Below are 23,978 nucleotides of genomic sequence, written 5' to 3'. Positions count from 1 at the left end.
AGATGAAATAGTTAATATTTTGGATGAGGGATCCCTCACCAGAACTGAGAAACCAGGAAATAGAGTAAGTTGGTCTGTGTAGTAGTGAATGCGGACAAATCCAAGGAAATTTCTCTAATGGAGTGAATACATGGCTGATTTGATAAGGTACAATGGCTGCGTAATTTGTTGCTGAGGAGATTCTGGCATACTGGATATATTCATCCGGCCAAACTATGCACAAAAAGGAAAAGGAAAATGTGTGAAAGGTGAAAATGGTTCTTGCATGGACAAGAAGAAAAAGCATGTTATCTAAGGTTAGAAAATTCGGTACTAAAGTCCGAAGGCTGAGATGGGTCCAGATAGAAGTGTTGTTCCTCAAGGCTAAGCTAAGTGTTGTGTCAGAGTCGACAGAGGCAGAGAGATCAGATTGGGAGTGGGATGGTGAATTAGAATGTCAGGCAACTGGAAGCTCTGAGTATTCCTGCACACTGAGCACTGGTGCTTCACATTACGGCCATTCAGTGTGTGTTTCATGTCTTCAAAATCGAGGTAGCCCATTGTGAACACCTGCAAACTTTTTTCCCCTTTTGCTTCAAGTTTTGAACATCAGGTGGTACATCAGGCGGTGAAAAAGGCGAATGGTCTGCTGGCATTCATAGCAAGAGGATTCGAGTACAGGAGCAGGGAGGTACTACTGCAGTTGTACAAGGCCTTGGTGAGACCACACCTGGAGTATTGTGTGCAGTTTTGATCCCCTAATCTGAGGAAAGACATTCTTAGATAGATAGATATACTTTATTAATCCCGAGGGAAACTTAGTTTCGTTACAGCCGCACCAACCAAGAATAGAGTGTAAATATAGCAATACAAAAAACCCCAACAATCAAACACCAAAATGCAAACTATGCCAGATGGAAAATAAGTCCAGGACCAATCTATTGGCTCAGGGTGTCTGACCCTCCACGGGAGGAACTGCACATTCGATGGCCACAGGCAGGAACGACCTCCCATGCTGCCAAGTGTTGTATCATGGTGAAATGTAGCCGAAGTCCAACAGTAAAATGTTCAGTATCCAGTCTGCAAACACGTTCCTCGATCGTAATATGCCCCGGATTGCACCATCCGTTGTTAGCCAGAACAGTAAGCACCGAACTCCTTTACGCTTACCGCTCTCAGTGCACTTCTGGTCAGCCGGAACGGTATTACCCACCGAACTCCTCTTCTCCAAAAGTCTCTGTTGTCTCAACCCAGTCCTCTTTCCTCAGTTTTGTGATCCCCCTCTGCATCCTCTGTGTGTTTTCCTCCGGATTTCAGCAGGGGTATCCACTGCTCTGTTCACTAAGCCGGCCGGTCTTTGCTGGTCCGTGGAATACACAATGCGACCTTGCTTCTGTCCTGCGTGTCGGGATGTAACCATTTCCAGCGCTAAAGAAAACCCAAATAAAACTCTCTCTACTAGCATGTTAGAGAGGGTGCAACTTCGACATGTTACTGTGAGAAAAAAATACAAAAAAGTAACGTAAATTAAAAAGTAAGAAGAAGAAAGTAAGAATAGATTGGAACGGCTGTACCAGGCTGCATACACGACCGGCGCATGCGCGCAGTGTGCCTTGCCTCCTTGCCATAGAGGGAGTACAAAGAAGGTTCACCAGATTGATTCCTGGGATGGCAGGACTTTCATATGAGGAAAGACTGGATCGACTAGGCTTATACTCGTTGGAATTTAGAAGATTGAGGGGGGACCTTATTGAAACGTATAAAATCCTAAAGGGATTGGACAGGCTAGATGCAGGAAGATTGTTCCTGATGCTGGGGAAGTCCAGAACGAGGGGTCACAGTTTGAGGATAAAGGGGAAGCCTTTTAGGACTGAGATGAGGAAAAACTTCTTCACACAGAGAGTGGTGAATCTGTGGAATTCTCTGCCAAAGGAAACAGTTGAGGCCAGTTCATTGGCTATATTTAAGAGGGAGTTAGATATGGCCCTTGTGGCTAAAGGGATCGGGGGTATGGAGGGAAGGCTGGTACAGAGTTCTGAGTTGGATGATCAGCCATGACCATACTGAATGGCGGTGCAGGCTCGAAGGGCCGAATAGCCCACTCCTGCACCTATTTTCTATGTTTTCTATCGGCAGTTTTTTTTTACTTAAATGAAAACACTGTAGTAAATGGTACAATGGTACAAGAGTCAAGTAACATATTTGCAAGTTTTGTTGAAATTCATGCACCACAATGTTAGCCAATGTCTTCAGTCTAATAGAATATTCCCAATATATAATGTATTTTAATTTACACAAGCTCTTCTTGGGCTTCCAGCCGGGTCTAGGTGTCGGTTTTAACTGACTTTTTGAGGTCAAACTCTGTCATCTTCATCAGAGATGATGCCTAGGCATGACTAGTCCGGTGGTAATATATACTCAGCTCCCGTCGTCCATCCCTCCTCATTGGTTAGTCCTCAGTCAGACAGGATTCTACTGTGCCATCAAAGTCAATCCTGCGATCCTTGCATATGCAATGTTCTCCTACCGCCCGTCTTCCCTATATTTCCACGGTTTCTGGAAGGATCACCAGGATCCTGAAGAAATACCGGATAAATAGCATCTACAAACCTGTAAGGAAGCTCAAATCCCAGTTTATGCAGGAAAAAGATGGGCTGGGACTCAGGACGGCTGGTGTTTATGGGATTCCCTGTGAATGCAGAGCAGCATATATCACGGGGCGCACGGTGGAAAACCGCATTAAGGAGCGTAGGAAGTGTACCCGGAGAAATCGGCGGTTGCAGGTACGCAACGACCACAGAATTGCCTTTGACGGCACAGAGCTACTGTGCCGCACCAATGGCTCTTGGGACAGCCTGGTGAAGGAAGCCATTAAAATTAGGCTGAAGAGTAAGAATTTCAACAAAGACAAAGGACTCCATTTAAGTAAGAACTAGAATATGATTTTAAACAAGGGACAGCGGAAACCTGATTGGTTGAGGATTAAGCAATCAAAAGGGACGGATGACTTGAGTTGAGTGCACGTACCTAAGCGTCATTCCTGATGAAGGTGGTGGAGTTTGTCATCGAAATGTCGGTTAAAATTGACAGCTGGAAGCCTGAGAAGAGTTTGTGTGCAATATATGCTGGGAAAGCACTAGTATGTAAATTCATTTCCTCAATGGATTTATGAGATGCACTGTGTAGCACAAAGGCAGAGGGGAGGAATCAAGGTGTCCAGTTCAATTACGTTGTTTTAAAGACTGCACTGTTGCAGTCCCTTAAAAGGCATGAGCTGTGGCCAGCAGCTAATACTCTCACCTCCCATTAGTGTGAGTTCAAGTCCCAGTCTGAAATTAGTTTCTCTCTATCTCCCCTGATAAAATTCTTGTCAGCAGTGATAAACATTTGGTCTATAGTTCTTAATAGCATAAAGAGTAATGCAATCAATCTACAATGGGGTTATAATAATGGATCCCAAGAAATTTATGTTATGGAACGATTGACTTTCTCTCTGAGACATGCCACTAAAAAATTTGAAAGATACTGGGAAAATTGGACATTTTACTTGAGCCTGAAATGCCTTCTTCACTGCACATTTATTTGGTTTGAAGAACTTTGTTTTATTTCTTCTTATGAGGGAACCTGTAGAATGGACTTTAGAGCTATGGATCTTAAAGTCCCCTGAGACTTTGAAGGACAATTATGGACATAAGAACAGGAATTCTGCAGATGCTGGAAATTCAAGCAACACACATAAAAGTTGCTGGTGAACGCAGCAGGCCAGGCAGCATCTCTAGGAAGAGGTGCAGTCGATGTTTCAGGCCGAGACCCTTCGTCAGGACTGTCCCGACGAAGGGTCTCGGCCTGAAACATCGACTGCACCTCTTCCTAGAGATGCTGCCTGGCCTACTGCGTTCACCAGCAACTTTTATGTGTGTTGTATGGACATAAGAGTTTGGTTAAGCTTGATACAGCAATGTAACCCATTTCGCTATTCATTTTTTATATTATAAGATATGGATTTTACTTCACCTATAATGACCCTGTCTGTCTGTTTGTTTTTATCCTGTTTGTTCTGTTATTGGCAAAACAATAAAGTTAAAAAAACTGAGTGGATGTCAGTGGCTGGTAAATGTATAATTTAACATAAAGTTTTATGTGACAGTTTATATAAAGAATTGCAACATAAGGAATCAATCAGAAGTGGGTATTTAATCAAACACACATAGTATGAGAACATACCTGCCCAGATGAATTTTTAAACATTATTGATGAAGGCTGATCAATGCAACAGTAAAATCAGGGAAATTGGAAGTCAGTTATTAACTGAAATTAGCCAACATTTTGGATATGTCTATTGCTCAATTAATTTCAAATATGATAGTGAAAAGGAAAGGGATGAAGGAATAACAAACTCATTGCCCCGATTTCTCTGCTACTCTGATGGCTGCAGTGGTGCAACTTCCTGCACCCAAGTGGAACTCATCAATTTCAGCAGCTTCCCTGCTAACTTCCACCCACCCTCAAATTTACTTGGCCCTTCACTGATACCTCTCTCCCCTTCCTTGATCTCTCCATCTGCATCGCAAGAGACAAATTATCCTCTGGCATCTTTTACAAACCTCCCACAGTCTCCTCAACTACACCTCTTCCTGCCCTGTCTCTTGCAAGGATGCTACTTCCTTCCCTCAGATCCTCTGTTTCCACTGTATCTGTTCTCATGATGAGGCTTTTTAAATGAGGATATCTGAGATGTCCCCTTTTTTTTCCAGAAAACAGGAATTCCTCCTCACTATCAATGTAGTCTTTACCTGCATCTCTTCTGTTTTCATGTCTGCTTCCTGTTGTGTTTGTAAGTGTGGAGAAGAATTCCCCTTGTTCTCACCTACCACCCTACAAGCCTCCACATCCAACATAGCATTCTTCAGAACTTCCGCTGTCTCCAGTGGAATCCTAGCACTAGGTACATTTTCCCCTCCTCGCCCCTCTCTGCTTTCAGCTCTCTTTGTGACTCCTTAATCTACCTGACCCTTCTCGCTAATCACCTTCCAGATGCTTATCCCTCCAACTATGCTAAGTATTACTCCATTCCCTGTAACAGCTAGGATCTCCTGGTGACCAGCCAATTTCAGTCCACTTCCTATTCCTACACCAGCTGGCTAGGTGCAGACTAGAGGAGCAATAGCTCATATTTCACGTTGGTAGTCTCCAACCTGGCAGCATGAATGTCAATTTCTCTGACATCTAGTCCCCTCGATCCCCTCCTGGATTTTCCATTATCCCTCTTGCTCCATCTTCCCCTACCCTGCCCCTTCGATCAGTAGTGTCTTTTCTAGTTACAAATGACTAAGTCTTCATTTTATGGTTAATGATTCATCACTCCTACATTCCTTCCTCTGGTTCTCCTCTTCAATTTCTTCCCTTCATTCCATGGTACACTGCCCTCTCCTATCAGATTCCATCTTCTTCAACCCTTTGTCACTTTCGCCTATCACCTCCCAGCTTCTTGCATCGTCTCCACTCTCCCTCTCCCCCATCTTCCCACACCCCCCCCATCTGGATTCACCTATCGCCCATCAGTTCTTGCATTACCCCATCCTCTACCCTTTTATACTTTCTCCTCTGCTCTTTCTTTCCAGTCCTGATGAAGGACTTTGACCTGAAAGACTAAATGTCTATTCATCTCCATAGATGCTACCTGAGTTCCTCCAGCACTTTTTGTATTGCTACAACAGGGGGGGGGGGGGGAGGAGAAGATGGCGGCGTGACACAGCATGTGCAGCCGCACCAAAATGATGTCATATTTGTAAGTAGGTACCGTGCACAATCCTGATTTGATGGAAGTAGACATGAGAAGCACGGAGTTATATCTGGAGAAACTTCTGAAATGCCCGCTTTGCTGCCGCTGCTACTGTGCGATCGAGAATCTCCAGAGGGGAAGGCCCCAATTCTTCGGCTTTGCCTATTGCCGGGGCCGGGGTCGAAGCACTCGGCAGAGATGGTGCTCGGTGTCGGAGGCTCGAAGTTTTCAGATGGACTCAAGAGTCGGCTGTGGTCAGGTGCTTCCAGCGTGCTGCATCAGCAAGTTTGCGGTGCTGGAAGCTCATGGCAGGGAGAGTTTTTCTTCCTTCCACCGTCTGCGTGAGATGATGGGACTTTCAAGAGACTTTGAGACTTCTTTTTTACCGTGCCCATGGTCTGTTCTTCATCAAATTATGGTATTGCTTTGTACTGTTGTAACTATATGTTATAATTGTGTGGTTTTTGTCAGTTTTTTAGTCTTGGTTTGTCTTGTGTTTCTGTGGTATCATTCTGGAGGAACATTGTATCATTTCTTAATGCATGCATTACTAAATGACAATAAAAGAGGACTGTGTGTCCTCAATCTAAAAAAAAACACGTATACCCTGTGTTTTTCCACCCCAGGATGTCCTGAGATTCATTGCAGCTAATGAAGTATTGCTGTTGTAATTGAAAAAATTACAAGGCTCAATATAATATTTCAATTATTAATCATTAAATGAACATCGAGTTATTTGCAGTTAGGGCAATACTGATCTGATAAATGCATGGTAAGTTGATTATTAAGGAAATCATTAAAATAAATGATTTCATTGGTCAGGAGTGACAATCTAGAATTTATCTTACTGGAGATCAATACAGTATAGTCTGGTTGGATAAATTGAAAAAATATTATCATTGCTCAGAGAAATTGAGTTTGTGTATATAGTAACAGATATAGCGTTAAGAATGAACATACCCACTGGTTCTCTCTACTCAATTCCTCAGTTCATTTTGAGTGAAATATTTGGAAGGTATTCCCACTGTAAACCTTGTTATTGAATTGGATGAAGCAGTCTCAATAATAACTTTCAAAAGGGAATTGTTTATATTGCTGTCATAGAATAATTTGCAGAATAAAAAAAAATGTCAGGTCAAATATTCTCTTTCAGTGTCTCTACTGCCTGTAATGCTGCAGGTGTTTAGGGCAGCAATGAAGGTCCTCCATCTCTGGTGGTGTTCTGGGCTTTCTTCATCATGTCAGTAACTGGGTTTTCACTACTGTCAGTCATGCAAGTTCCGGATGGAGACTCGGGAATGCTGCTGCACACAAATGTAGAAGGATTTCCATTGCTGTTTCTGTAACAATTTTGTTTTGCCAGTCAGGGTTGCTAGCCTTGAGTTGAACCCTTGAACCTGTGGACCACTCTTAGTTTGGCCTCTACACTTTGACCTGTTTGTCATGGGTGATCCTACCAAGAGCCAAAGCACAAAACCCTGACTCCAGCCAACACAGCTATCTGTATCACTGAGGCACGCAAACCACCAAGCCACAACAAGGTTGTGGTCAACTTGGAGGCTCTTTCTGTGTGGATACAGTCGAATGGCTGAACCAACACATTTGGGGGAGAAAACTGGAAAGAGGTGTAAAGAAAAAGACACACAACTAAAGAGATTGTACTGGTAGTGTCAGCTATATGACTGATTTATCTGGTAAGCTTTCATAGCATACAAAATAACACATGAAATGATAAATTTATTTGATATACTGACTGGGAAATTCACTGAAAACAACAAAATTGTCATTTAGAAATGACACAAAACTGAGAACAATGAATTAAACGACAGCTATCAAATGGAAATAGGTTTTTGTTCGCCTGTGCTGGAAAGACATTTATTTTACTCCATTCAGACTTGACGTGTTGAATAGAATTTATCTTGAAATTCCATGGTTTAACCAACAGAGGGCAATAAGTGCACATTCTAGGACCCTGGTGTGTACAGATCTGCAGCGTAAAGGCTTTTGAGCTTGAAAGCTGATTTATAATTGATTTTGGGCAATTGCAAATTAACTCCTCTTAAAAATATATATTTTAAAGCTAAATATGGGATATTTTGTCTTTATTATTTGATTATCAACTATTTCATATCCCTTGCAACAGAAAGTCCATTTTGGCTCACAGTGCAATTAGATTCCCTGCAGTAATTTTTGCTGTAACCTGTTCTCCCTACACAGCCCCATGATTCACTTCCAGAACAAAGGCAAATTGTGGTTGCCAATGAACTACGAACCCACCCATCTGGGAAGACGGCTGAGCACTGGAGGGAAACCCATGTCGTCAAAACAGAAAGCATGCAAACTCCTTACAGAAACCACCAGAGGCCAGGATTGATTTAGGTCGCTGGAGCTGTATAAGAGTAACTCTAGTATTTGCACCATGCTACTCTCTGCACAACCAGTACTTCATGCACTATATGATATTCTGTGTGAAATGTGCGGGAAGCGCTTGGGGCAGATTGTCACTAAGAAAATTTTCTTCTCTATAATGCGACTTCCCTCAAACCACTACCACCCTGAGCATAACAACAGAAAGCCTCTCTTTGCTTCCACTTGAACATGGCAGTAATCGCAGTGTGGGTTGACGTCAGGGGCTATTCTGATGAAGAATCTTTGATCTGAAGCATTAACTCTGTTCTCTTTCCCCAAGTACTGTCTGACCCATTGAATGTATCTTGCAATTTCTGTTTTTTTAGTAGAGGACCAATTCCATTTACAGCATCTCCTTTGCATGGATAACCATACCATGTCATGACACAATTTACCAAATTAACATTGTTGGTCAGTGTGCATGGTCTCAATACCCTTATGTAATGCAATGACCGGTGATTCAGCAGTTGTAGTGAAGGTGAGACTGAGAACGTTCATTGTGATACTTGCAGCAGCTCCAGAAATCTGCTCATGTTTGAGTTAAACATGACAGTACAGAAGCTGCTGTAAATGGCACCCTCCTCCTTTGCATGAAGCATTATTGAATTCCTGGAAACCCCATTAAACTTACTAGGTGAATATATATTTTACTTTTTTTTTTTTAAAAGTACTATTGAGGAAGATGCTCCTAAAACAAAACTCATTTTATATATTCCCTCAGAATAAACACTTCAAAATTATTTTATTTTGGAAATAATTAGTAACTGTTTTACTGGTAGTTTGTTCATGATATTTCAATTAATATTTTAAACTCATGTTTGTCCCAATATTATAGGGAATGCCTTTATTGTATCCCAACGATAAGGGACAGATCATATTGATTTCCGACAACTCTACTCTAGGCTTAATAGACAGCCAAACACAGACAAATGAGGCTGGCTTGGACAGATATCTTAGTCAGCATGGAGGAATTGGGCTGGAGGTTCTGTTCCTGTGGTGTAAAATTCACACTCACTCCAGAAATCACAAACATTAGATACAATGATCTCAAACGAGGGATAAAGGAAAAGGAAAATATAATCATGGCACTGTCAACTTGCCTTTCCTGAAATCTGCTCACAACAAACTGCAAAATGTCTGCCAACACATTCAGAGATATACTAAAGGCAACAGGGTGTTCAGAAGATCAACATAAAAGCTATTTTTTTGAAAAAAAGAAAGGTGTTCACACTTTACTCTGAGGGCAAAGATAACTCCAGAGTTTGACGGTGACAGATTTGTCCTTACTGTGGTTAAACAGTACTGGAACTGCCTCCAGCAGTATTGCAACTCTGAGACATTTACAGACTCGAACCCACCAATGCTGCAATAAAATGTTATGTAGTATCATAGTTTTATATGTTGTCGGACCTGTGCCCACCAATTTGGCAAACTAGTCCAGAGCCCATTATGGACCTATGTCCAAATTTAGGCTCAGACCCAACATGTTACACGTCTCTGGATGCTAGATCAGACATCCCACCCTGCAAAAATTCATTTCAGGGAGGTAGCACCATCAATTTGCGGGAGAGGTGGGATGTCTGCAATGGAGTAGCTCCTTAGCAGCTAGCCAGCTAGTTTAAATAACGTTAGCTATGAATGACACCCATTAAACTCACCTCACCATGTCTTTTACAGTCTTAACCCACCATGGGCAATAGAAAAGTCACTGTTGCAAACAGTGCAGCGAGCAACACTGTCATTATTTTTGACCCCTGTCAGGCGGGGGTACACTTTAGTGTAGTCTGGGTGACGTACGTTTTATTTTTTTTTTGCAACACTCTGCCACTCTGACTTTTTTTGGAACTCTCTTGCTCTCTATCGCGCGCTCTCTCGCTCGTGGTCACTCTCACTCGCGTTTGCTTTCTCGCTCTCTCTCCCGTGGTCGCTTTCTTGCTCTGTCTTTTGGTCGCTCTCACTCGTGGTCGCTCTCTCACGCTTGCTTTCTTGCTCTTGCTCTCACTCTCACTCGCGCTTGCTTTCTTGCTCTTGCACTCGCTCGCTCACTCTCTCTCGTGTGTTCTCTCACGCTCGCTCTCAAAAAAATCAATTTCCGGGACATTGTATATAATTTGCGGGCATCAGAGGGCCACTATTAATTTGCGGGAGACTCCCGGAACTTCCGGGAGATGTGGGATGTCTGCTAGATCCAGTTTGGTCCCAAGGCCCTGGGAGCTAAGCCTGACATTAGGTGGGACCCAGGGATTGGGCCTGGTATCATCATCTACCTATATCCACAGGCTACTGGTTACCCATACTAAGTTCCCATTGTAGGTGCTCCCTGGGACCTGAATTATGGAAATCTGATTTTATGCAAATTCTCCAATAAAATTTTAAAAGTTGTTTCAAAGATGGAATAGTTACAGAAATTCAAACATCTTGAAGAACTAATGGAATAGGGTTAGCAGCTAGCTAATTCAAATGACAACCAACCTTCAGGAAAGAACTGTTGACTCATAGCCTCCTGCAGTAATCAAATTGATACATTGTATTTATGAACACAGCTACTGGTTCACAGTGGGAGGCTGCTTAAGAGATTTGCTTGGCAAACTGATGAAATAAATCTCTACCTCATTTAAAAAAATATCAAAGATACTATCCTTTGATACTCTAAGGCCATTGAAACTAGCCATTGAATGCGAGATATTCTGATTCTCAACAATTGTAATTACATAGGGAAGGATAATAAATGTTCATGTAAATCAATCCTCGTTGAAATGGTGTATTTCAGACGAGCAAGAAAATCAGGTTAGGAACAGTTCTCAGGAACTGAACCACTACTTAAACTGGGGACTGCCTGTAAACTGTAATGATATCACCAGCCAGCCATTTCTTGTAAGGGTCTGTGTGGAGATTCCTGGCAAATTCAATTTATATTTATGAAAAGTAATACAATAGATAAGGTATGATAGATCTTTAAACAGATCTATCAAAATTCCCAACAGCTACATGAACGTGTAGTGGTGGAGGAATGTGGATCAAAGTTCAAAGTAAATTTATTATCAAAGCGCACACATGTCAACATGTACAACTGAGATTCATTTTCTTCCAGGCATACTCAATAAGTCCAATGTCCATAATAGAATCAATGAAGACTGCTTAAGGATAAGCAGGCAGCTGGGTTTAGTTGAATTTGGCATCTTGGTCGGAAGAGACATTATGGACAGAAAGGCCGTTCCTGTGCTGTACTGTTCTATGAACTATGTACTGTATATATGTTATTGAGAAATTAAGGTTGCACAAGAAGTCTGATCCATCTGTAACAAACTAAGGGGTTTTGGACATGTTAAGAGGCAACACAGTAGCGTAGTGGTTAGCACAATGCTTTACAGTACCAGCGACCCAGGTTCAATTCCCGCCACTGCCTGTAAGGAATTTGTATGTTTACCTGTGACAGCATGAGTTTCCTCTGGATGCTCTGGTTTTCTCCCACGGTCCAGAGATGTACTGATTGGCAGGTTAATCGATCATTGTGAATTGTCCCATGATTAGGCTAAATTGGGGAATTGCTGGGTGACGTAGCTTGAAGGACTGGAAGGGCCTATTCTACACTGCACCTCAGTAAATAAATTCTATGGCTTATGACTTATGGTGTATAAAACTAGTCATTTTTCTTAATGATAGATGCATAAGCAAGTCTTTACACATCAACTGAACCAATCTCATTCATCTCCCATAAACATCTTTGTCTTATAATCTCGCAGAATTTTATGTCTTACATTTGTATGTTTCAAGGCCTTGTGGACCCCATTAATCAAAACCTTATGTTTTACTTATCTTTCTAATTAACACACCTGCTCATTATGAGCACTGTGAGCAAACAACTCCATGAAAAGTAAAGAGATCTGTTTTTAACCCTCTCATTACAGGCACTATGGTTGTCAACTTTCTGTATCCGAAATGAAAATTCGTTGTTCAATATTGCTTGATACTGGGAAACCAACTTTTCTGAAAAACCAGCAGAAGCACACCACTAGTAATTGAAAATAGGCCAATACAGCACAGGCCCTTTGCCCCACCATATCTGCACCAATCATGAATTTGACCTAACTAAACCCTCTGACTATATTCTGTGTTCCTCTTTTCCATATCAGTTCACGTATCTGTTTAAATATCACAGAAACATTGCGGCTGCATCTGATTCTGTCATTCCCTCGGCTACCTATTCCAAACACCCACCACTCCATGGGGGAAGAAAAAAATCTGCCTAGCACCTATCCTTAAATATAATCCTCTCTCCTTAAACCTATGCCCTCTAGTATTTGACAATCATGCTCTGGGGGGGTGGGGGTGGGGAGTAGAATTAGGCCATTCAGCCCATCTAGTTTTAGAGTTATTGTTGACTGGTACTTGTAGTTAGCAAAGAAGTGAGACTCTTTGATTATATAAGAGCATGTCTACTAAGTTTTCCTGAACCTCTAAGAACAGTCAGAATAGAAAAGGTAATACCAGTAAAAGGAGTCAATGCTGGCCATGTATTCCTTATGGTCCCACTCTGATCTCTGTGTCCATTGAGTCCTTCACATCCTTAATTGTTGATCTTTGGAGAGTTATTGTTCTGTATTTGAAGTTCCTAGCTCTTATAGTGTTCCTCAACAGTTTAAATAATACATTTTCATCCTGTTGCATCAAGGTCACCTGACCTGCCTGGGTCACCTTCTTATTGGCTCTGGTCCAGGGCTACAACCAATACTGTTCTGTGGTCTCTGCCCTCAGCCTCGTGCTTTTGTTCTTTTCAACTCTGACTGGTTCAAACCAGGTGACTCAGACCCTGAGTCTAACGAGATTACAGATTGCTTCTCCTGCAAGCTGTCACTTTACAAAATAAATAGCTACTTGTCTGAGAATAATCTTGGGTTTAGCAGGTCATCAGCTGAAACTCCTTGTGTCCACATTTAATTGCTTTTATTAAGTTATCCCAAAGTATCAGTTCAAACACTTTACAAAATGGCAGATGCACCGACATTCTCACAAAATGGCCACCTCCATTCCTGCATTCTTTCTGACTAACATCTCCCTTTTCTTGATCCAAAGATATTTATCTTAGGATCATTATCCTCCTCTCCTTCTGTTGATTGCCCATTGGACTGCCATGGACCCCAGTAGGTGTGCGGTACTTACATTATATAAATAATGCTAACATTTACTTACTAAATTCACACACTTTATACTGTCAATCATTTCTGCTGTTCATAAAAATGTCAAACTCTAATTTTCGCATTATTTCAGCCTTCCAACTTCTAAGCTGATAAACATTGAGCAATACTGTTATCAGGGTACATAAAATTAGTATTACAGCAGCATGTGGTATTATTCTCACCCACAGATGTATTGGAACATTTGTTTCCCAATTCCAAAACTTGTTCCAAAAGTCGGAGCCACTCAGTGTTTCATTTGCCTTACCAGCATGTGCTTTAACTAGTTCAGTGCATTTCAGCCATTGCTGGATTCTCTCCCTTGCCTCCTCCATAACACATGTCCAGTCTGCAGTCAAGTGAGGAATTAGTGGCAACTCAGTAACAACATAGTCCCCACAAATATTGAATCATATCAGTGAGTTGGATCTTGAAGTTCTCCTTCATTACTGTGTCTCCTGCAGGCTAAGGCAAAGTTTGTCCTCCAGTGGCGAACTCTAAACTCATATTTCCTCTGGCGAGATGGTGTCTTCCAAAGGGCATTGTTTTCATCCCTTGGTATAACTAGTGGCTACTGCTCCTATCCCACCAATTTGTATTGTAAGAAAGAATGATTATTCATAGCAAAATGGACAAAAAATTGTCATTAGTACTGAAACCACAATACGCAAGTTTCTGCTTTGTCATTTTTTCCAGGCAAGACCAGTAGTCTTCCTTTTGATGACATCTTGATAAATCTATCCCACTCCCTTTACCATTCATAGCAATGTGTTTTGGTGGGTTACTTAAGGATATCCAAATATTCTCATGATACCTGCCTGCGTTGTGAACTTACTCTCCCCCCCTCCCCCAATACAATGTTCTGTGAACAGATAATGATCAAAGTATCCTTTGGAAAAAGCTTGCCAATAACCTCTCCAACTGATACCTTGAGCAAATCACTACCCCACTCACATTCACACGAGTGTAATCCTACTATGGCCGCCATTACCAAGGGCTGGTCAGTAACTGGACCTAAAAACGGAATATTATTCCCTCAGGGTACTTGATCTGAGCTTTCACCATTGTGACTGTGTTCATATAGAAACATAGAAAATAGGTGCAGGAGTAGGCCATTCGGCCCTTCAAGCCTGCACCGCCATTTATTATGATCATGGCTGATCATCCAACTCAGAACACCGCCCCAGCCTTCCCTCCATACCCCCTGACCCCCATAGCCACAAGGGCCATATCTAACTCCCTCTTAAATATAGCCAATGAACTGGCCTCAACTGTTTCCTGTGGCAGAGAATTCCACAGATTCACCACTCTCTGTGTGAAGAAGTTTTTCCTAATCTCGGTCCTAAAAGGCTTCCCCTCTATCCTCAAACTGTGGCCCCTCGTTCTGGACTTCTCCAACATCGGGAACAATCTTCCTGCATCTAGCCTGTCCAATCCCTTTAGGATTTTATACATTTCAAATGTACCACAGTTAGCTCTCCTCTCACCATCCTGTACAGGTGAGCAACCATCTACAGAAAAAAAATTGTTCTTTTGTTTGTGTCTTTGTTCTCGGATATTGCTTTCTGATCTCCTCCCCCAACCCTTATTATTTGATTCAAAGGGTTCCTTTGGATCATTTGCAATAACCACCTCAAAAGGTATCTTGAGTGAATCACAACCCCACTCACATTCACATGAGTGTAACCCCACTGAACTAATCTTATTATGGCCATCCTGACACCCATGCACTTCTCCAGCACAAAGAAGATGATCTGCAAGAAAGGTAGAAACTTTATGACCTTTACAACTACACCCCAACCTCACATTGTCTGGACTGACTGACCAAGTCATTTTAATTCAAACATCCAGCAACAGCTAAATAAACATGTGCTTTCAGAAGGTGAGGGAATTGATGCTGAAATGATGTTTGGACTAATCTAATGGTTAAACTGAACCTTCAATTGTAATTTACATGGCAAAACACTGATTGCATCAAAACTATTTTTCGAGGGATCTCAAACTCAAAATCAATATGTCAAAAGTCTTGAGCAATATATTTTTGTTCTATAAAAAGCAGTCTTATTAATAACTTTTAGGATCACTCCCCAAAATGCCAATCTTTCCTAAATTGTTAATTTGAAATTCCCAATTTAACTGTCTACCAAAGAGCAATTTCCCCAAGTGCCCATTTCCCTCTGAAATGTGGATATCTCATATCTGGAATAAAGATGCATAGATTTCCATCTCCTTAATCTGGATTTCACATGGCCAGTGTAGAATCCAGCTCAGTCTAAAATCAATTGCACAGACACCAAATAAAGGAACACAAACAAGATCCACCCAGAGATGCCAATTCTGTTACAAGGCTCTTCCTCTTCTTACTGATTTGAGAGACATAGAGAGAATCTGTATTTGCCAACAAGTACCTTTTCTGTCTTAACAGAAGAGCTCATGAGTTTACACAACCAAATACCTTTGTGCATACCTACTAATATTTCCTGACCCTCCATGAACAGTCAAAAATAGAAAAGGTAATACCAGTAAAAGCAGTGAATTGTGACCATGTGTTCCTTGTAGTCCTGCTCTGATATCCATATGTCCTTAGAGTTCTCCACATCCATGATGGAAGCTCTTATAGTGAACTCTTCTCATGTTCCCCTTAAGTTCAAATGATACATTCTTATCCTGTTGACTCAAAGTCACCTGACCTACCTGGGTAACCTTATTGGCTCTGTTCCAGGACTACAACCAGCATTGCTTTATGTCCTCTGCCCTCAGCCTTGTGCTTTTGTTCTCTTCAATTCTTCCTGGTTCAAACCAGTCAAATCACATGACCCAGTTACAGTCTAACAAGATTACAGATTGCTTCTCCTGCAAGCCTGCCACTTTACATACTAGATAACTACTTGTCTGAGAATGGTTTCAGGCTTAGCAAGTCATCAGCTGAAACTCCTTGTGTCCACATTCAATTGCTCTGATTAAGTTATCCCAGAGCAAGAATCAGATCATCAAACACTTAGAAAAATCGCAAATACATGGACAGTTTCACAAAATGGCCACCTCTTTCTGCAGTCTTTCTGACCAACAAGGTCCACATCAGATGCCATTTCACTTGCTCTTCACACAACCCTGGAATATCTGGACAGCGAAGATGCATATTTCAGGATGCTCTTTGTTGACTACAACTTGGCATTCAATACTATCACCCACTCAAAACTAATCAATAAGCTTCAAAATCTTCACCTCAATACCTCCTTGTGCAACTAGATCCTTGACTTCCTCACCTCAATCAATTCAGATTGCCAACAACCTCTCCTCCACAATCTCCAACAGCACGTCAGCATACTTATGACTATGAGGCTCAGCGTAGAGTGCTGTTGAAGAAAAGCAGCATCCCTCATCAAGGACCCCCACCATCCAGGCCATGCTCTCTTCTTGCTGCTGCCATCAGGGAGAAGGAACAGGAGTCTCAGGATCCACGCCGTCAGGTGCAGGAACAGTTACTACCCCTCAACCATCTGCCTCTTAATCCAGTGGGGATAACTTCACTTGCTCCATTACTGAACTGTTCCCACAACTTATGGACTCACTTTCAAGAACTTTTCATCTTGTGTTTTGATATTTATTACTTATTTGTTTTTTTTGTATTTGCGATTTGTTGTCTTTTCCACCTTGGTTGTTTGTTCATCTTATTTATTTCTTTAATGAAGGAGGGTTAAACTTACATTAGAGGCAGTTTAGAGGTTCACTCGGTTGATTCCTACGATTTTAAGGTGTTTTCTTTGGGGAGTAATTCAGCAGGTTATGCCTCATTGGAGTTTATCAAATTGGAGATAATCTTCTTAAAAGTTCTAAGGGGACCTGACAGGATAGGCACGGACAGGATGCTATACTTCATGGAGGAATCTAGAACATAGAACGTAGAAATCTACAGCACATTACAGGCTTTTTGGCCCACAATGTTTTGCCGACCATGTAACCTACTCTAGAAACTGCCTAGAATTTCCCTAGCGCCTAGCCCTTTATTTTTCTAAGCTCCATAACCTATCTAAGAGGCTCTTAAAAGATCCTATTGTATCCGCTTCCACCGGCAGTGCATTCCACACACCCACCACTCTCTGTGAGAAAAACTTACCCCGATATCCCCTTGGTACCTATTTCCAAGCACCTTAAAACTATGCCCCCTCGTGTTTGTAATTTCAGCCCTGGGAAAAAGCCTCTGGCTATCCATCATCTTATAGAAACATAGAAAATAGGTGCAGGAGGCTACTCGGCCCTTCGAGCTTGCACCGCCATTTATTATGATCATGGCTTATCATCCAACTCAGAACCCCGCCCCAGCCTTCCCTCCATACCCACTGATCCCTGTAGCCACAAGGGCCATATCTAACTCCCTTTTAAATATAGCCAATGAACTGCTTCCTGTGGCAGAGAATTCCACAGATTTACCACTCTGTGTGAAGAAGTTTTTCCTAATCTCGGTCCTAAAAGGCTTCCCCTTTATCCTCAAACTGTGACCCCTCGTTATACACCTCTATCAGGTCACCTCTCATCCTCCGTTGCTCCAAGGAGAAAAGGCCAAGTTCACTCAACCTATTCTCATAAGGTACGCCCTCCGATCCAGGCAACAACCTTGTAAGTCTCCTCTGCACTCTTTCTATAGTATCCACATCCTTCCTGTAGTGAGGTGACCAGAACTGAACACAGTATTCCAAGTGGGGTCTGACCAAGGTCTTATATAGCTGTAACATTACCTCACAGCTCTTGAAATTAATCCTATGGTTGATGAATGCCAACACACCATATGCCTTCTTAACAACACTGCTAACCTACGCAGCAGCTTTAAGTATCCTCTGGACACGGACCCCAACCCCAAGATCTCTCAGATCCTCCACATTGCCGAGCGTCTTACCTGTAATATTATATTCTGGGTCATGATTTAAAAATAAAGTGTTGCCCATTTAAGACACATATGGGAAAGCATTTTCTCTCAGGAGATCATGAGTCTTTAAAGTTTACCTCAGAGAGGTGTGGAGGCTGTATTTAAATATATCTAATGCTGAGATATGGGAGAAACAACAGATATGGGGGGAACAAGAGAGAGGAGCTAATGTCTACATCAGATTGCCTATTATGGAATGACAGAATATGTTTGAGGAGGCATGAGGCCGAATCATGCTTCTTTTACTTGTGTACTTGTTCTTTCATTAATGGCTAATGAATCATCAGAAGTTACTAATGATAAAATAAACAGCTAATATCGCTGGAATGAGTTCTGCCATTCCCTTTATTTCAGCAAATGGAAAAATCAATAAGTAAACTGAATTTGGGAGAGTTCTGAATAAATTGTTCTTGATTTGCCAAAGGAATGCAAATTACCTGGAGATAGGTTTCCAAAGTGTTGTGTAGTTGTTTGAAGAATTCTCCTTCCGAACCCAAACACTGATGAAAAAGGAATTGTTCAACGACGGAGAAGAAAAACAGACTGGTAAATATTTTTCTAATTGACCCAGAATTGACTGCTAGGTCACGGGACGGAAGATCCTGAAAGCTTGAAGAATTGAAGTAACATTTACTCCAATTGATATGTTCCTTTATCATTTTCTTTATTAACATTAAAGGCACCTCAGTACGGCAAGCATCACTATTAATTCAGACTGTAACTGGCTTCAGAAAATGATATGTAACATAACAATAAGTTTCTTGGACCCTTTGAGAACTAAACTTTTTGTCATTTTTTAAACTTTTTTTCCCAAAAATGTCTATGAATTGTTAATTGGTTCTACTACATTATAATATTACTAAATATAACAATAGCAACTTGCATTTATATAGTGCCTTTAACACAAATGAAACATTTCAAGACATTTGACAAGAAGCATTATCAAAACAAAATTTGATACTCAGTTATGAATGATTACATCAGGGAAGTTCACTATACAGTCAGAGAGGTAGTTTTTAAGGAGCTTCTTAAAAGTAAAGAGTAGTTGTTAGATTGAAAGGTTTGGGAAAGAACTTCTAGACCTTAGGACCCAGGAAACTAAAAGGTATTTGCCAAAGGTGGATCAATGAAGTTAGGATTTGCAAAAGGCTAAAGTTGGAGGTGCACAGAAATCTTGGAGAGTTGCAAGGCTGTATATGGTAGTAGGATTGCACATCACTCAAATTCAGATCTACATTTTTGCTTATTATTTAACTGTTCACAAAAGCAACCTTCTGTTAGAATAGACTTGCACAGTGTAATCCGAATCTTGTGAACAAAATTCACAAACACTCAAATTGTTTAACATTACAAACAGAGAGTTCTTTGACAAAAGTATTTTCTGAAAACTCCCTGTGCATATTTTCATACTTTAAACACATTCATTTGTTGACATACACGTGACAAATAATGCTACAGAAATTAATTGGAATGTGTGCTCTTGCTTACATTCATGTTGAAGGGAAAGTTTCACATTGTGTTACACAACGTATTCTGGGCATGATGGAAAACCAGAGAATTTTCAGCAATCATATTCTTATGATGAGGTCAGTTGTCTCCAAATTAATCATATTTTCACATTTTTGTGTAAGAGCACTGCTATGAGCATAAAACAGATTTATGGCAATAAATGGAACATGTATGGAATTTTAATGCAGTTGTCTCATTTAGTATTTCTGTTTTTAAAAAGGGCAAAAGAATCAAATCTAATGACACCAGCCAAATTAGAGCTAATGGTTTTGTTGCTAAAATAGCATCCTTGTGACTTTCATAAGCTTTTGTTATGAAAAACCCTTTACGGTTTCTTCTGAGAAAGAATATGACCCATATTCACAGAATGGGAAATGGTGCTCACTGAAAATTGTGAAAATAGATGGTTTTGACAATTGCTGAAACTACATTCATTTTGATGCTGTCGCAACATTAAGATTTACCAAGGAACAGGCAATAATTAGTTATACAAGCTCTCAGGTCATTTGTCGTATTGCATTACTTACATAGTACACTCCAAGCTGCACATTTTATACATTCTTCAGTTCATAATCTTAGAACCACTCATACCAAACACATAAAACAATGCTTTGAGTACATATAATTTCAGAAAAAATCATAGGAAGTTAATATCTATCCACAAACAAATTAGTAACTACAATACCTGGGAATTATTACTCAGCACTTAATTAACACATAAGTTACAAGTACACAAGTTTAAAGTACAAAATAACACTTACTTATTTGCAAGATACATTAAAAAAATGTATATTATTATGTTTTATTTTAGCATCCCATCACATCAGTCTTTATATGGCTGGAAGAGGACTTTTGATATACAGTATATTTCTGTTGGGTTGAACAAAACATGCATTCATATAGATTTTCATAACATCATGCATTCATATTTAAGCAGCATCTGTAGAGAAGATTGATGAGCTCTGAGAAAATGAATGACATGTTCATATAGCACCCTTCATGTCCCCTTCAGAATATTCCAAAGTCATTTAAAGTCAATGAACTACTTTTGATGTGAAGTTCCATTTGGAATATAAAGAGCTCAATAAATCTAGAGCCCATGGGCAGCAAGTGAGAGGGCAATCAATGTTTTGTGAGAAATGTTGATTGAAGAGTAAACAATGGTCACAACATCAGGGGTTTCTTCCATGATCATTTTCACAATAGTGCTATTGGACTTTTTCCCCATTCACTTCTCCAATGCTGCACTAAAGCATCAGCCTACATTTTTGTACTCACATTTCTGGAGTGGGATTCAAATCTGGAGCCCTCTAATGCAACTTAGAGAGCACCACCCGAATCCAGAGGCTGATTCATTTTATCTATAGATACCACCTGACCTGCTAAGCAATTTTACATTGTATTTCAATACCAATTTTGTTTTAATATCAATACAGTGTCTTTAATATGTTGAGGCATCTAAAGGCACTTCACAGGAGTGCAATCAAATAAAAATTGTGTCTAAATCAATGAAGATATTCGGAGAAATAACTGAACGCTTGGTTGTAGAGGTAGGTTTTTGAGGATGGAATGTAGAAAATAGCAGTGATTGAGTTCTAAAAGATGCCGAGTCAGAAACTCAGCTTCAATCCTTAAGGGGGTCTGACAAAGGGTCTCGGCCTGAAACGTCGACTGTACCTCTTCCTAGAGATGCTGCCCGGCCTGCTGCGTTCACCAGCAACTTTGATGTGTGTTGCTTCAATCCTTAAGGGTTTCTTATGTTACAAAAATTGACTTCAATCTGAGACAGTAGTTGTAGAGTTGGAAAGTATTGAAGGTAAGAAATTAGAGCAGACAGTGGGTATTGAAAATGAAGGCTTAGCTCTTTTCCAAATTTTATTACATCATGGATAAATGTTGGACAAGTAGACAGACCATACAAAGGCAGGGAATGGGTCAAAAGAGCTAATTGAAAAGAAGACCTTGGTGTCCTCACCATACATGGAAGCAGATGTCCAAAGGCAACCAAGGAAAAGTAAGAAGGTAGAAATAATCTTCTAGAACTAAAAGTAGATTGGGGTTGAATGAGATGGATACAGGGGGATGGCAAGACAAGCCACTTGTAGAGATACTTGACTATGAATGGACCAGGGGAGGAATCTAGCAAAGCTAGTCCCATTCAGCTGATGACGGTTGTTGATAGAGAATGATGTGATTAATTAAGTGAACACCACAGTTAGGTCAGGAAGAACAAAATGAGAGAATCCACTGTGACAACATATTAAATTTCATAAACACAAGATTCTGCAGATGCTGAAAATCCCGAGCAACATACACAAAATGCTGGAGGAACTCGGCAGGTCAGGCAGTGTCTACGGAAATGAATAAACAGTCGACATTTCGGGCCCCGACCCTTCAACAGGACTGGAATGTAAGGGGAAAGATGCCAGAATATGAAGGTAAGGGGAGGAGAAGGAGGAAAAACTAGAATGTGATAGGTGAAGCCAGGTAGGTGCAGGAGAGGGAATAAAGTAAAAAGCTGGGAGGTGATAGGTGGAAAAGGCAAAGGGCTGGATAAGAAGGAATCTGATAGGAAAGTGGACCATAGGAGAAAGGGAAGGAGAAGGGGCACCACAGGGAGATGACAGGCAGGTGAGGAGGCAACTTGTAAACAATGAATATTGTTACGTGCACAAGTCCCTGAGCTATGTGACCACTGAGATGAATCAACCATGTAAAAAAAAACATTTTTCTGGAGATGGCTGCCCACCTATCACCTCTCAAAGCTTTGATTTTCTGCTTGCAGGTCCAGATGCAGTGGGTGCGTTATTACTTAGTCAAGGCCTAGTGGTAGCAGGCTTGTAGTAACTTTAGAGCTAGTCCTGATCAATCCAAATTGTCTTCTTTTGCTCTTCAACGATTTTCTCCTTGATGATTTTAATGAGCTCCTTAATGTTACTCCATGAATCAACTTCCACTGTGGTGTACAAACAGGGAAGAGCCTCTAGCTCAGTCTCATTTGAACGACAGCTTTTCAATAATTCTTCCTCACCACTGTCCGGTTTTGCTGGAAGTCTCCTGCAATGAGATATTCATTCCATTTATGAATGCTTTATATTTTGTTTTAGGATCAACAGTAAAATATGCCAACACTATAAATAGAAACAGTGCTCAGAGGACTAACTGTCTCCCATTTGGTCTATGCTGCCTCTGCCTAATACCCCATACCAGCTTCCTCCCTATGGACTCTCTACACTTCTTATTGCCTCAGTAAAGCAACATAGTCAAATACCCCACCCACCCCAGATATTTTCTCTTCACCCATCTCCCATCAGGCAGAAAATATAAAAGCCTGAAAGCAATTATGACCAGGCTGAAGGACAGCTTCTATCCCACTGTTATCAGACTCCCGAACTAACCTCTTGTATGACAAGATGGACCCTCGGCCTCACTATTTACCTCATTATGATCTTGCATTTTACTATTTACTTGCACTGCACTTTTTCAGTAGCTTTTACACGTTATTCTGCATCGTTATTATTTTACCTTATTCTAGCTCAATGCACTATGTAATGATTTGATCTGTATAAACAGTATGCAAGACAAACTTTTCACTGTTTCTTGGTACATGTGACAATAATAAAGTAATACAAATACTGTATGGATCGAAGCTTCACCTTATGCTGGTGTATAATTATCAACCAGAATTGAAAAAATAGCCTTGGTGGAGAGTTCATCAAAATTATCCTCCTTTTTGGAGAGTACTTGGCCAAAACTTAATCTTCCAAGCATAAATAGTGCTCCATTCCATGATATCTCTGAAAATTATCCCCCAGCTTTATTTCACTGTCCTTTCCTTTAATATCTTTAAAAAATATATTTAATATTTTGGGTTCTGCCTCCAATCTTTATTCTGGTAGAGAATTCTTTTCTATATAACATTTTGCCTCATGAGAATTTCCTTTCTTAATATCGTCCTTATTTCTGTGGCTGACATCCATAAATTTATGCCTTCTAGCCTCAGATCAGTGAAGTAGTTCTTCTTATTTATTTCATCAAAATCTTCTTCATTTTGAATCCTCGAACACTCTGTTCTGATGAAATGGGCCCAGTTTCCCAGGTCTTCCTTCATTGATGAAGCATGGATATGTCAGCCTAAATTTGCACTCAAACCACAACTTCCTAAATCAAAGGCTTGAGTGTTATGATTTATTAAACCCCA

At 40.7% G+C, this 23,978-nt stretch overlaps 1 protein-coding gene across 2 annotated transcripts in view; it reads right to left on the bottom strand.

The window, feature by feature from the left end:
* Positions 1-18,659: 18,659 nt before the first annotated feature.
* The window catches only part of card11 (caspase recruitment domain family, member 11), a 321,723-nt gene continuing 316,404 nt past the window's right edge, over positions 18,660-23,978 (bottom strand). For both annotated transcript variants that reach the window (XM_072268714.1, XM_072268715.1), the window contains exon 24: positions 18,660-22,834. In XM_072268714.1, coding sequence (XP_072124815.1) covers positions 22,633-22,834 — 202 coding nt within the window. In that variant the 3' untranslated portion in view covers positions 18,660-22,632. The remainder of the gene's footprint in view (positions 22,835-23,978) is intronic.

This window comes from Mobula birostris, chromosome 9, assembly GCF_030028105.1.
Source record: "Mobula birostris isolate sMobBir1 chromosome 9, sMobBir1.hap1, whole genome shotgun sequence".
Classification (NCBI taxonomy): Eukaryota; Metazoa; Chordata; class Chondrichthyes; order Myliobatiformes; family Myliobatidae; genus Mobula; species Mobula birostris.
This window is presented reverse-complemented; position numbering and strand designations above follow the sequence as displayed.